Source organism: Dermacentor andersoni, chromosome 6 (assembly GCF_023375885.2).
Source record: "Dermacentor andersoni chromosome 6, qqDerAnde1_hic_scaffold, whole genome shotgun sequence".
NCBI lineage: Eukaryota > Metazoa > Arthropoda > Arachnida > Ixodida > Ixodidae > Dermacentor > Dermacentor andersoni.
The window spans coordinates 78,112,886-78,126,882 of NC_092819.1; the positions used below are offsets into that span (position 1 = coordinate 78,112,886).

General features: G+C 47.7%; 1 protein-coding gene across 2 annotated transcripts in view; it reads left to right on the forward strand.

The window, feature by feature from the left end:
- LOC126522432 (uncharacterized) overlaps positions 1-13,997 on the forward strand; it is a 292,757-nt gene that overhangs the window by 247,339 nt on the left and 31,421 nt on the right. The window contains exon 5 of one of the 2 annotated variants that reach the window (XM_072288769.1): positions 1,132-1,226. The exons of the other annotated variant lie outside the window; for it this stretch is intronic. Coding sequence (XP_072144870.1) covers positions 1,132-1,214 — 83 coding nt within the window. The 3' untranslated portion in view covers positions 1,215-1,226. Of the gene's footprint in view, positions 1-1,131; positions 1,227-13,997 lie in introns of those variants that run through there. 2 annotated transcript variants of the gene reach the window in all.

A 13,997-nucleotide genomic window follows, 5' to 3' on the forward strand; every position in this document is an offset into this window, starting at 1 on the left:
TCACATAGAAAATATTGCAAAGTCTCATGGAAGCTTGCACGTAGAACACGTCTACGTGTCTGGCCGCTGAATTCTATTTTAAGTAGCTCGCGTACGTCGCGCTGAGTATGCACTGTAGGCATGCCTGTTTTTTGCCTGTTGAGGCTTCGCTGCCCTTCCGCAGATTTGAACACAGGTCGGAACAAAGAGCAGAACTAGCTAAGACTCACTCTCAGAATATATCTTTAGCTTAAGGCTCCCTGCTCATCATTTCACCTATGTCATGCTATGTCCGGTTCAGTCGATGTTCGCCCTCATCGTAACATAGACGTCGCTGAACTTACACGTATTCAGACTCACGAAAACCATAATTCAGGTAGGCTCACTCAGGCTCACGTTCAGGCACACTCAGATTCACGGAGCCACCAGCTGAAAACTCAAGGCCACGGAATCTTGAGCTCAATCCGGCCTTGGGGATGCACAGCACAGATTCACTTGCAATTGTGCGTACAGTGCGTAGCACGAAATCCCGCGGTTCCAAAAACAGCTGAAATCACACGCAACTCCCGCAAGCTTGGATCTCACTCAGACCACTCACGCTCCGATTCAATGATACTCACTCGGATATGATTCACACCCGCATCGACTTACTGAGGAAGTGCGGCCGCTGCGACTTGGAAGTCTAACCCGCGACATCGTGCTCAGCAACGCAAGGCCACAGCCGTTGAACCACCGCAGTTCTTTTTTTTTTTTCAAAATGAAATTACGAAAAAAAAGTTTCAGAAAGTTCGTTTGCACAGCGCGTACACAGTCCAAGTACCGTTGCTTATGTTTTATTCGATTGTGCCTGCAAGTGTGCGTTGACGATATGAGAAATTCCTCAAGAAGACGTTCTCGGCTTTCTGTCCAGTGCGCCTTGAACAGGCTGGACGATAGGCCATTTGCAGAAGCAAAGGTCTTGGGAGCCTGGCCTCACATCTAATCAGCCCAGAAAGCCATTCGAGCTCTTCTGCAGTACCTGAAGGCGAGACACTTGATTGCCCGACTTCATGTATGCCGCACCTGGCTTATAGTTCACGTAAAAGTGAGATCAAGACTCATGTTTTTTTTTCTCTCTCTCTGTCACTCCCCCAAACCCCTCCCCACATGTAGGGTACCAAACTGGAAAAAGTCCGGTTAACCTCCCAGCCTTTCCTTCCTCCCTTCTCTCTCCCTTTCTCTTGCGTCTGACATGACCCAACAAAAGAAAGTCGCCCTCTCGTTGTTGATTGGCACTGTTGAAGCTGACAGACACGTCTTGAAAGATTTGATGGTGCGAGGAGCGGAGAGAAATACGGGTGGCGTCACCATGTCACGTGAGTCCAGTCTCAGTTCCGCCATTTTGGTTAAAAGGTAAACAAAAACCCGGGGCACTTCGACGACCAAATAAAGATTTAAAAGAAAAGAAGACGTTTCTTTTCGTCTTCTATTCTTTTCGTCTTCTTTTCTTTTAAATCTTTATTTGGTCGGCGAAGTGCCCCGGGTTTTTGTTTACCTTTTAACCATGTTTCATCCCGACAAGACGGGCTTCCGTCAAACACTGAACTTCTTCCGCCATTTTGTTTAAGTCATACTAAATCTTTGGAGAAGCCTTCTGGCGAAATGAGCATGCCATCACCCATCATGCGCGATGTTATAAGTTCGCGCTTGACAACTTCATATGGTAACTGCCTCAGCTATTGAAGAAAGCAGTTGACAAGCGTGCCTTTTAAGTTTAATATGTTATAACTGTACTGAATTTAGTCTTAAACTGCTTATTATTACAGTTCAATGACATTGTAAGCACTTTTTAGTCAATAAATGGCGTTTCACTATATAAATCGTGATTCCAAAATAATATCGTTGCATTGATTGCACATGACGTCGTTCAATGGCATCAAATACGCACGCGTTGGATCAGCCGCAAATCTAGACGGCATTAAGAAGCCCGAGGCGCTTGCCGTTAATGCTATTAAACTGGCCAGTGTGACGAGAGGCCTGTCTAAAAAATTAGGGTGACCTGCGCGGCGATCTGCACATCCGCTTCACATGTCGCCGTCGGTTGCCGCTTTGAGCGGCGGTAATGGGCTGCCGAGCGTGCGTCTTCCGCCAGCCAGGGCACAAAAAAATAAGTATATTAAGTGTAACGGAGAAGACGTCAGAAAGGCGCGTCGCCAGAACTAGTGGAGAAAAGGAGAGGGTGGAATGGGAATCTGCGGAGAGAAATGTGGTCGACGCAAGCTGCCATCGCATATCAAAAGCCCTTCTTCTTCTTTTTCGAAACACCATCTGACGCGATCCGCGCAGTGGATCGATGATGATGGGCGAAGCAGCAGCAGCCGCCAGGGGGCGGGCCGGACGTAAAAGGGAAACCGCGACTTCTCGCTTTGCTCTTGTTTTGCTGGTCTGTTCCCAGGGGTTGTATTGACGCTTTGCCCGAGCTGTCAAGAAGCGAGCGACTTGGCTGGTGACAACCCATCCTTTCGTAGCTGCTGTATTATGGCTGCCGGCGAAGTTCAATGAACACCTCCGCCAGACCCGCGTGTTTGACGGCAAACGGCCCTCGTCTCATGGTAGCGTGACACGTGTGACTGTGAAACACGAAATTTGATCGCGGCGTGTTCACTGTCCGATAAGATCTCTCTTCTAAGCGGAACAGATCTGACGTGCTGCATGTGCAGTAGGAAAAAAACTAGGAAGCGGCCTTCTTCCTTCAGTGACCGCCTCTTGGCTGGAATTAGTTTCTGCGGTTGGGCTGAAAGAAAAGACAAGCGAGGTCTGGTTGGGGGCGTAGACCTCTATTCAAGCCTGTACAAAGGCTCTTCGTCTGCGCCACCTAGCATCCTGGTAAATAAAGATTCAATTTGGTTTGCTACCCATCGCGTCTACAGACGGTCGCTCAGGTCAGCCGACTTCAGAAATTGCAACAAAGCGCTTAAGTTTCCACCTTCACCTACGCGCCTCGGTTCATGTATATTTGCCAGAGAGAACGTTCTTAAATTCAAGCGGCCTAACGAGGACCGGAGTAGAACGCTATGCGCAAAGGCTTATCCTTTCCTAATTCAAGCAGGTTACACACGTTCGTGACACAGTTTCAGATATGAGCAATCCACAGATTATCTCCCACGCAACCCCTTGACAGGCAAGAACAAACATGCGTTCACCACATGAGACATAACGTAGCGTACACGTACTTGTAATCCAGTGGATAGACTCGCAAATATAGTCAAACGCGGTACAAGATACGATTTTAAAAGCCACGGTGTTCTGTCGTTAGACCTCTGACGACAGAACACCGTAGATCTTGTAATATTATCTCACACCCTGTCTTTGTTTTTTCATTCTGTTTTTGTTTCTTCTTTGAGCAGCTTGCACATAACGTTAGCTGGGACACACGGTATATGTGGGTGGGTGTGTGCTGTTTGTGCGTGCCAACGCGTATATTCGTATGATATATCGTATTTCTCACTTAACATAGAGCACCATGCCAGCCAATCAACCAGGCTGACATCTCCAGCTTCTCATTGAAATCGCCATCTTTCTACCTCCATAATTAATGGTGCCGAGGGCGGCTGAAAAGAAGTGCAGGATACTTCTGCGCTTCTTCCATGCTTCTCCGTGACCGCATTTTGCGCAACGTTTGTTAAAAAGAAACTCCTCCGCATCCATTCCCGCTGTATGTGACGACAAGCGTATTTATGGAGCTGTAAACGTCGCCGCTAACGACCACGGCAGTAACGAATAACTCAAACAGCAGCGCTGACGAGGTAGCGAGCAATCGTTCGCAGCGGCAGCAGAGGTGGACGCTACAAACCGCGCGAGATCGCGGGCTCGATTCCAAGTAGCAGCGGCCGCTCGAGCATTCCAACAAGTTAGAAATGCCAAAAAAAAAAAAAAGACGTCCGCACACTGAGCTTTGCGTGCGCGGTGAAGAGCCCCATCTGGTGAACAGTTTTTGGAGTCCGTTCTTTTCTTTATTAAACATATGTAAAGAGATGCTGGCACCTCCTCTGCTTCAGCGGCGTGCAATAAAGAAAGGAGGAACACTCTGAGAAGAGCAAAGCCGTGGCGATCCAAAAAAAGCACTCAAGGATGACTTACCGCGAACTCGCAAGTCGCCGGAGCTCAAGCCAAAAATTTATTGAGCCAAGTTTACAAGCGAGAACACGTGCCTAATTAATGCAGTTCAAACGAAAAAGGAAAAGAAAGAAAAAAGAAAGAAAGGAAATACAAGTATGCTAATCCAACGCACATGCTGGAATATCTGTGAAGCGAAACTTTAGTGGAGCGGTTAATGAAATGCCATAATTCCGTCCATTTCGTTCTTCTGTCTTTTGGTGTCGAGGAAACTGGCATGCGCGTGGGCTCTAACATATGCGCGCTGCTCACTGAAGCACATCTTACGCGGGCTTGTGTATCTTCATTTCTTCTTTATTTATGTTAATGTACTGGGCCGCTTCTAGGACAGTCCCCCGCTGTGAGTATGCGTCACAGTATATGGGAACCACATACAAAACCAACGCGAGGCGATCGTCTCAAACAGCTAGATGGCGTTGGCACAATGTGTGCAGTCGACTGCGAGAGTTTAAAGTCCAGAGCTGCCGCTAAAATTCGCTTTGTCTTCGCAGCCTGGGCACAAAGGCCGAAATCAAGTTGTATTCCCTACGTGCGCCTGTTTGACTTGCGACCTGAATTACTACTATTTCAGGTTGCGCGGCTGTGCTAGAAGAAATTATTATTATTATTATTATTATTATTATTATTATTATTATTATTATTATTATTATTATTATTATTATTATTATTATTTTGCTGATGCCGTGGTCTCTAGATTATTGTAGTCTACTGCACCTCCCGCTTCTTGACCAACCCCTCGTAGTGGGTATGTGCCATAGTACGGAAACCATCGTCTCGGCAGATCCGTGGTTGTCCGTATGTGTCATAGTGCATGTATCATAATCAACACGCGGGAATTCTTCTCGGACGGTTCCCCGTTGTGTATTGGAATCATAATCGTCAGCACGCGGCGATTATCGCAATGACCTCGGTGATGATGGCACGAGAGAAGTGCACGTGCGGTCATTGTGAATGTATCGCACTGAAGTAGCACAGGCAATAACGAAAATAAAAAATTCGACAGGCGCACTTAAGACTGCTTACGTGAGGGAATGCGAAAACGCTGTAAACCGTTTGTGGACCTCGGAACGTCATGAACGCCCTCATTTTATACGCTCGTGACGTGGCGCCACCTCCTCCCCATTGGCTGCGCCGTCACGTGCCCAGTGGCGCACGCACTGGGCCACGCGTTGAGTGAGCCAGATGGCTGCGGCGTGACGTGTGTGAGGACGCACGCACTAGGCACACATTCAGTCAATCAAGGAGTCCCGGGCTCGATTCCTACCAAGCCCGAAATGTACCAAATTTATTTTTCAAAGCCATTAATTTCCTTTGTTTACAGGAACCTACGTGAGCAATTCGACGCCAATCTGAGCATTTCCTGGCATGTTTTAACTGTTTGCGCCGCCGGCCATTTTCGGCACCATCTTTCGGTCACGGCGACTTCCACAGATTTTAGCTCAAAAAGCCGTTGTGTCCTAATGGCTACGGCAACTACAGAAGGATAACCAGACCGAGGCGAAACCATGAATTGATAGACAAAGAAGGCTTCTGCTTAAAGAACTTACTGACCGCATTCTCTCATGACCCTTTGGGACGTTTATAACCTCAAAAATCATGCATGCTCACGCGCTATGACGCGCCACATCGAGTCGATGTCACACAATGCACCGATTGCTTATCAGTGCAACGGCGACGAAGAAAACATCTTGGAAGGTACCCATGGCATAGCAGTTCGGCAACCGAACGTAGGCTGGGAGTGGCTACTAATCAGCAGCGCCAATATTCTCGAAGTGTGTGCCGACGCAGGTAGGGAGACGGCTTCGCCTCGTAGTGGCGCCTCCGCCTCTGTGTCTGTCGGTTTTGCGACAGCCGGGGCCTTTGTTGGCCATATTGAAAGGACTTCCCACGTGAAGAGCATCGACTCGAAGCTGTAGGGCGAACTTGCCGCGGGAGGGTGTCGGAACCGGCGACCCTTCCGATTCGGAAGTGAAGCAGTGCCTGCTGTACCCTCGTGGCATAGATTTCAGGCAGCATCTATCTGCCAGACCGCATAGCCTATAAGCCAGATGCGTGCTCACGAACAAACAGTAAACAAAGAGTAGGCCAGGTAAAAAAGGAAATCGCAGTTTCGCCCGAAAGGCGAAGCATGGATTGCGACAGCAAATTAGTGGACAGCTATACGAAGTAAGGATATAGTAGTTTTATCGGTCGTATAAACTTGTAAACACAAACATACTTACTAAATTAACAACCATGGTGTCACGTGCGCACAAGCAAATAAGAACGCATATCACTCGATGACCGCGGAAACTCGCTGTCAAAACGCCGCAGTGAGGAAACGTGGCAGCAGCAGCGAGCTAATTGACCTTCCTACAGCCGCTCGCATCAACGCAAACCAAGTCGCGAAAACACAGCTCAACGCGGATTCTGTACCGTCGCAGATGGCTTTCAAGATGCAGCGGCCCGGCCGCGTGCGCCGCCCAGAGTAGAACGCGCCCTCCCTCCCTACCTTCCCGCCGAAGCCTTGCGCGCGACGGAAGGCGGCGCGCTTCCTCCACGCTTCCGTCCTATGCGTGCGCGAGATTAGATTGAGCCGGGATCGCGGGCTCACCCGCGCACGCTTTCACAAGCACATTACAGCATACAGCACACGGCGAAGATTTTATCGCCCTTAGACTTTATACGGAGCTTCACGGCGACGCCGACAACAGAAATGCGCCTGGAGTGTCCATATAATTGCTATCGCAATAAAAGAATAGACGACAAGGTCGACACATCCTCCGCATTTCGCTGCCGGTCGCCTGTCAGCCTATCTTGCCTGGCAAGAAAAATCGAGGCCAGCGGAGTTAATTTTTATTATTATTCTTTTATGTAAACGCCCCTGTCCTTATTGTCAGTTTATATTATATGTGTTTATTGCTCGTTATTATGCCCGGTTGTGCTCCACACTCTTGTTTACCTCTTTCCTGTGATGTTTCTTTTATATTTCGGTGCCTTAAAAAATTAAATAATATAAAATATATAATAAATATATAATAATATATATAATAATCTTAAAAATATATAATAATAATCATAATAATTATTATTATTTATTTATTTATTTATTTATTTATTTATTTATTTATTTATTTATTGCATGCGCCAGCACTCAAAGCTTAGGGTTGTTACTGTGCACGGTCAGTAAAGTATTGATTAATTGATTATTATGCCTCTGTAGATGTTTTCTTTTTGTTGTTGTTGCTTTGTCCCGCGAGAAATGTTACACTGATATAGAACTGGTTGGCTGACGTACTCGATTTAAAAGAGAGAGGGAAAGCAAGAAAAGGCAAGGGTATAGGGACGTCGTCTGGACGATTCATTCTATAGGAGCAGTGCAAAAATACGGAACGTGAAGAACGCGGCCGCGTCTTCCCCTCCCCCCTTTTCTTTTACAATAGCGAGAAATCAGGATGTATACCAGATACCATTTTGTTTAGAGCTCTAGCTACTGCAGCACGCCACCAATCGCAACATTTTTTTTTTCTTTCTTTATTGTACAGATATCACATTCGCATAAAGTTGCACCAATCTACGGTGAGACCACGCTTTCTCGAAAGCGCGATAAATCGGGGCTATACGACCCGCGTAATTAAGCGGTAATCATCTTATGTCCCTCCGTGTTGCCGTGCAACTCGTCTGCCATTACAAGCAGACGAACCGGAATCCAAATCATGACGGTATGAGATAATCATGCACGCGAGTTGGCTCATTCGATCACCTCCGGTTGGACGATTCAGGCGGCCGCATTCACCCGACGAGAATATCTGGCCTGGCCAGGCCAGAACGGCGGCTGGCGTCCACTTTCCTGATGCCGGTAGTCTGGCTATAGCCGTCAGACGAAGTTCGTGTCGCTTGGGCGCTGATAGCTCGTTCCATGTACTTTAGTCTTTATAGCGTTGCAACAGAAAGCACTTAGTGGGTAAAGAACTTTAAGCCCTCCGGCGCTTCAGCCGGGCTTAAAGGGACACTAAAGGCAAATACTAAGTCGACGTGGACTGTTTAAATACCATTCCAGAAACCTGGCAACGCTTGTGTCGTGCCAAGAAAAGAGTTAGCTTACAAGAAAATTGCATCTGAAGGGTCCGAATACCTTGTTCGAAATTCAAATCTCCCATTATCCAACCGGGGCAGTGGTGACGTTGTATACATCAGGGCTCTTTGCTGCCGTCAGCGACTAAAACGGCGCCCAACAGACGGCGGCACCGAGCCAAGACAGAGCGGTGGATTCGCCGCTGGAGCTTCTTTTTGGTCAAATGGTGTAGACCGTTCGGGCATCCCGCGACATCACATGGAAGTTGACTTCTCTGCTACTTGCAGTTTGTGTGAGTTTCGCGGGCCAGAAAAACCAGCGCAGCACTACGCGATAACGAAACTGCTGGAACGCGAAAGCATGGGTGGCGCGGAGTCGAGCGAAAACGAAGCCTTTCGACCGCCCGCGTCGTTGTCAAGGGCAATTTCAATGAGTTCTTTTTTTTTTCCTGAAAATTAAATAGAACTCGACAAGTAGCATTTTATTTCGTCCTTTAATAGTATACAAGGATGATTTTTGCAACGAGTGGTTGAGTACTAGTGACATAATTTAACTGAGGAGTGCATTCGCCATTGGGCAAGTACTTGAATGTACCGGGGGAGTCTCTAATCATGTCCCGCATTTACCTCAATTTCTCGATCATTAAGGCCCTGTTCGCGATCATATTGACGCTTTAGAGATTCTTGAGCATTAATCTGTCACTTTAGCTTGACTTACTATTTGCCTTTAGTGCCCCTTTAACTGAAATCAGCGTTTCTGTGACGTTGCGGTCCGTCACTCCAACTCAAGCTCTTGCACCCACTCGCACCTGAGTCAGCAGTCACGTTCTCGGTTACCCAAAACGTTCAAGAGAAAAAGGTCCTAACGTCTAATTTCAACAGGCACTTCGGCCGGTATATTTCTTGCAACGAAAGATCAATGCAGTCGTGGCGAGTGATGCGCTAGAGAACCGCCCCTCTCCCCTCCAAAAACACAGGACAGAAAGAAAGCGAGTATTAAAGAATGCCCAGCGCTCTAAGGAGATACTTTGTCATAAAAGGGGGAAATGTCATCCACCCGTCTTGTAGCACGAAGCGACAGAGGAAATCCATACGAGTTTTTCAGAAAGAAAGCTTCGCAGTTGAGGAAAAAGGCCGTCTTGGTCCGGGATTTTTCCTTTCGTGACACTTCCTCCACCTTGCGGGTTTCCGCAGGACTGATTTTCCACATTGCGATAACTTGCCGCAACTTCCGAGTCATCTAGGCGCCGTCGCAGAAGCCATGTATGCGTGGTCATAGGGCTCAACCACGATGAAGTCACGCCTGCACACATATATCCGACATGACAGCCAGTGCACGTGCGTGTGCGAAGCGCACGTGAACATAGCGAAAACAATAAGAATAGAAAGTGCCACCTTAGTTGAGGGTACCTCTCCATGCATCGGACGGCAAGGAGAAAATTACAGGGAAATGAGATGGGAAAGGCAAGGAGGTTAACCGGAGGAAAGACTTCTGGTTTACCACTCTACACTGGAAGAGAAGGACGAGTAGGAGATCGTAAAAGAACTCGGGAAATATAGCGGAGAAAGAAAGATAACTCGCGAGAGAGAGAACAAAATAAGAGGTGACGGGGAACGCCTGGGAGTTTCAAAGTTTTTCTAAAAGGCTACTCGAACAGAGAAACTTCAATAACGCCTTGACCGACTTCTAGTTTGACGACAGTATGCGCCAGCGCTGTGGAATTGTCTACTCTGAAAGCGGCCTGTCGTCGAGACGGGCTAAGGGATGAAAATAAAAAATAAAATGAAAATGGACAACGCACTGTGTGCAAGGGAAAGAGCTGCACATGGTGATAGGTACGTTCGAAGGAAAAAAGAAAACACAACACATTGCACCATTCATAGTGCGCAGAACCACGTGAAGTCACAAAAAGATTAAAACAACAGGAAACATCCAAAGAATAAACCATACGAAACGAAATAAATGCCTACACATAACAGCACATAATACCGAAAGAAACGCTGACTGCATCTCCATCGCCTCTAGTGCGAAAGAGCAGCCTATAGCAAAGCAGCACCGCTCTCGTATTTCAACGACAGCGCAACGGAGGATCCACCAGGTGTCAATTTCGACAACAGCCGGCATTTTTTCCGAAGCGCGTCGAAACTTCATAACTGCTAGGCACGCGCATTTGCATGTTATTCTATGCATCGCGCACGTGGTGGCCAATATGTATGAGCGGCTGCCTGCCTAACGCGAAGCTTGCCCGTCTCTGATGCATGGACCTCGTGCGAATTTGAATCGAATAAATGTGGTATGCTATACGATACTCCTTGCGAAGTGAGTGTGCACATTTCTTGCTATGTGTTCGCCAAAGGGCACTATATATACTGACGTGAAATGCCGTGGTCTACGTTAGAGTGAACGAAGAGAGTCGGCGCCCGGAACGCTCGCATTTATTATTCTCGTTTATCCCCTGCGGAGGTCAATTGATTCCGTTCATTGAACGTTCCGTTCCCCCAACACTGTTCCTGCGCATTCAGAGTCATTAAATGCGCACGCGTGCAGAATGCACTAAAAGAAAATTTCAATTCCTCAGCGAACTTTGTCATGTTCACAGAATGGGGAACTCACGAGAACTCTCCGCGGCAACGTCAGATATCCTATGAGAACATCAACTATTTAATGTCTATCACACTTGGAATGTGTCCGTCCTGTCGAATTTCGTCCGTAACGCGAAGCAGGGACGCCCTAGCTGGCGAAATGTAACGTGCAATAAGCCTTAGACTGCTTCGTGAGGTGTTTGTTGGAGTGAACATTCGCAAACCTGTGCGAATCGAGAAAGTAAAAGCAATGCTAGTCGCATTTGTTTCCGAAAATTGCGCCTTCTGGTGGTGAAGTGGAAGGACTCGGCTTCTGTTCCTCCTCTTACCTATCCGCGCTTAGCCACTGACCTCTACTAAAACAACCATTTAACTTCTTACTGCTAGACCCCTTCGGTTCATCTGTTTGGGCTACGCCGTTAATAGGCCTCGTGTTATGCCTGAAGAAAACAAGACGACGTTAGCGCTCTCCTGCAAACATGACAAGCCGAGCCATCGAATAAGAAGACTAATAGAGTTTACACGCTCATTGTCATAACAGGTACAAGAAGAAAATTTAGGAGAGGTTCGGCAACTGGGATGGTGACGTGCTAGAAAACACGAAGGAGGCGCGGACGTCAGTTGTATCCAGCATACAGCTAGGCGCTGAATTGGCGTTAGCCGATCGTGGCAGCTGCTGGCGATATCGCGCTCTCTAGGATCAGTATTCTCCACTAGCGCTGGCACAGTGTCTGAGAGGTAGAATCCTGCATTACCAATCTATTGGCCGTAAGTTCGAATCCTCGCGGCACAATGAGAATATCTATTGCTTTTGTAATTTTATCGCAAATGGTTTTGGAATACCAACGACGACACTGGTGGACATTAAAACGACCAGCGGAGCGAGCTCAAAACAGCTATTGCTCTAAAAGACGCATGATAGTGAGACAACTGAGCCCACTGCGTGACAGCAAACTAACATCAAGCGAAAACACCAGCCGTCTACTTACGAATTCCTTTTAGTAAACACTCCACACATATTAAAACTTGCAGCGCATGTACAATCAGGTGTGTTTCAACATGTGTGCGAGAAGAAAGAAAACCCACCCGCCGTGGTTGCTCAGTGGCTATGGTGTTGGGCTGCTGAGCGCGAGGTTGCGGGATCGAATCCCGGCCACGGCGGCCGCATTTAGATGGGGGCAAAATGCGAAAACACCCGTGTAATTAGACTTAGGTGCACGTTAAAGAACCCCAGGTGATCGAAATTTCCGGAGTCCACCACTACGGCGTGCCTCATAATCAGAAAGTGGTTTTGGCACGTAAAACCCCATAATTTAATTTAATATTTAAGAAAGGAAACACAGGGGCCTAATTTTTGTTAGTCCCAATCGCACTTCCATGCATACTTGTTTATCATTATCTGGCGACCGTATTTCACCCGCTAACAAATGTTAAAGGTTATCGCTCAGCGCAAGGTACGCCTTTCTTTATCGGAAGTTTCTCGAATGTTTTCGATGGTTCTACCTGCTGTCTATGCTGTCCCCTAGCCTCGTGTAATCAAATTCTGTGCGCGACAGGCCTACTGATGCACATTCTAGATGTAACGCGAGCACCAGCGATTACGCTGGACAGTGCATTGAGCCGTGTATAACTAGCCGACGCGTCTGATCCGCACATGAGAGTTCGAGGATCGACGAGTGTGCTCGCCGTTATCGTTCTGCTTTTAGTGGGGCTGGCGTTTTTTTTTTTTTTTTTTTTCTTGTTAGAGAGCAGCTCTTAGGCGCCCGTTCTTGCGGCGAGCGTCGGCGTCCCTCGGCGTAACCGAGCGAACGAGCACAGCGAAGGACCAGAGAGTGAACACGCATAGCGGTGAGTGAATGACGGCGATAGCGAAGAAAGCGCGAGAAGGAAAACGGAGGACGAGGGCATGGCGGAAGGCGTGAGAAGGAAAGCATAGTGCCGCGCAAGACGGGCCCTGCGGCGACGGTGGCTACGAGAGGGCGCCAGAGTATCGCGAGTCATCTGTTCACCGATTATGCCACCATACATGGAAACAAAGCACTGCATGAGTGGAGATCTGTGCGCGGCGGCTGCTGTGAATCGCGCCCACGCTTCACCCATGCGCTGCTGCTCGCGATTTTCCGATTAGCGAGGCAGTCGCGCAACACTTCGCTCCGTTTGCAACGTGCCGCACGAGACAGATTGTCCGCGCCAGCCAATATATCGCGAAATGAAAACACGTATAAAGCATGCGCTTAAATTTGGCATTAGGGAGTATCGATATCGTCGGTGAACCTCTTTTCTCTGGGCGCAGGTTCGCCTAACAAAGAGTTAGTTTGGTCACTCACGGTTTCGATACTGTGTTCTTCACCGTTACTACAATATGACAATATGAAGCTAACAAAGAATGCAAGCAATCTAAGAAAGCATAGTATAAATAAATCGTTTTATTTGAAATGCAGAAATGATAAGTAAAGGGAAATGAAAGCGGACAAAAAGAAAACGCTTGCCGTAGGTGGGGTCGAGCCCATGTCCTCGTATTACGCGTGCGAGGCCGTTGCCGGCAGCTGAGTTTTTCATGTCCACTAGTTCAAGCTGCGTTCCCTGCGTTTGATTTTCTTTAGTTTTCCTTGCGTGTCACTGTTCAGGTCAACCAAAACAAACCTGGAACATCGACGCCTAGCACATGTACTCAGTCTGCTCTGCTCGAGTGATCCAGAGTGATGTGCAAAACAGCATAGAATAGCCACATTCACCGATTCTGTGTAGAAAAAGAACAGAAAATAAGGACCGGCGCAATTGAAGTGTTTACAGAAATGCAGCGCCGTTGGAGAAGAAAATAAGAGAAAACCAAAGAAGAATGTCCGGGAGAATATCCCTGTAGATACAAATGGGAGAAGAATCACTTCTCCGGTGCGTTTGGCTAACGTGTGCGCGCAAAACTTGCCACCCACAGTGTAAAATAATTTACACCCTTAAATGGGAACAAGGGTCTAACTCTGTCTATAACTCACACCCTTACGCCCGAAAAAGAGTGTCAGGATGTGAGTTATAAACACACCTACACCCTTGTTCACTTTGATTCAAGGGTGTAAATTATTTTACAGTGCACTGTGCCGATGAAGTGCCTTGTCTGTTTGTCTGTGCGCCGAGTACGTTGCAAGTTCGTGCGGCATGTTCCTACACCCACGGAGCCGTGAAGACCAGCGAACGTCAACGTCGTGACAGGCATGACAGGAGTGACATGC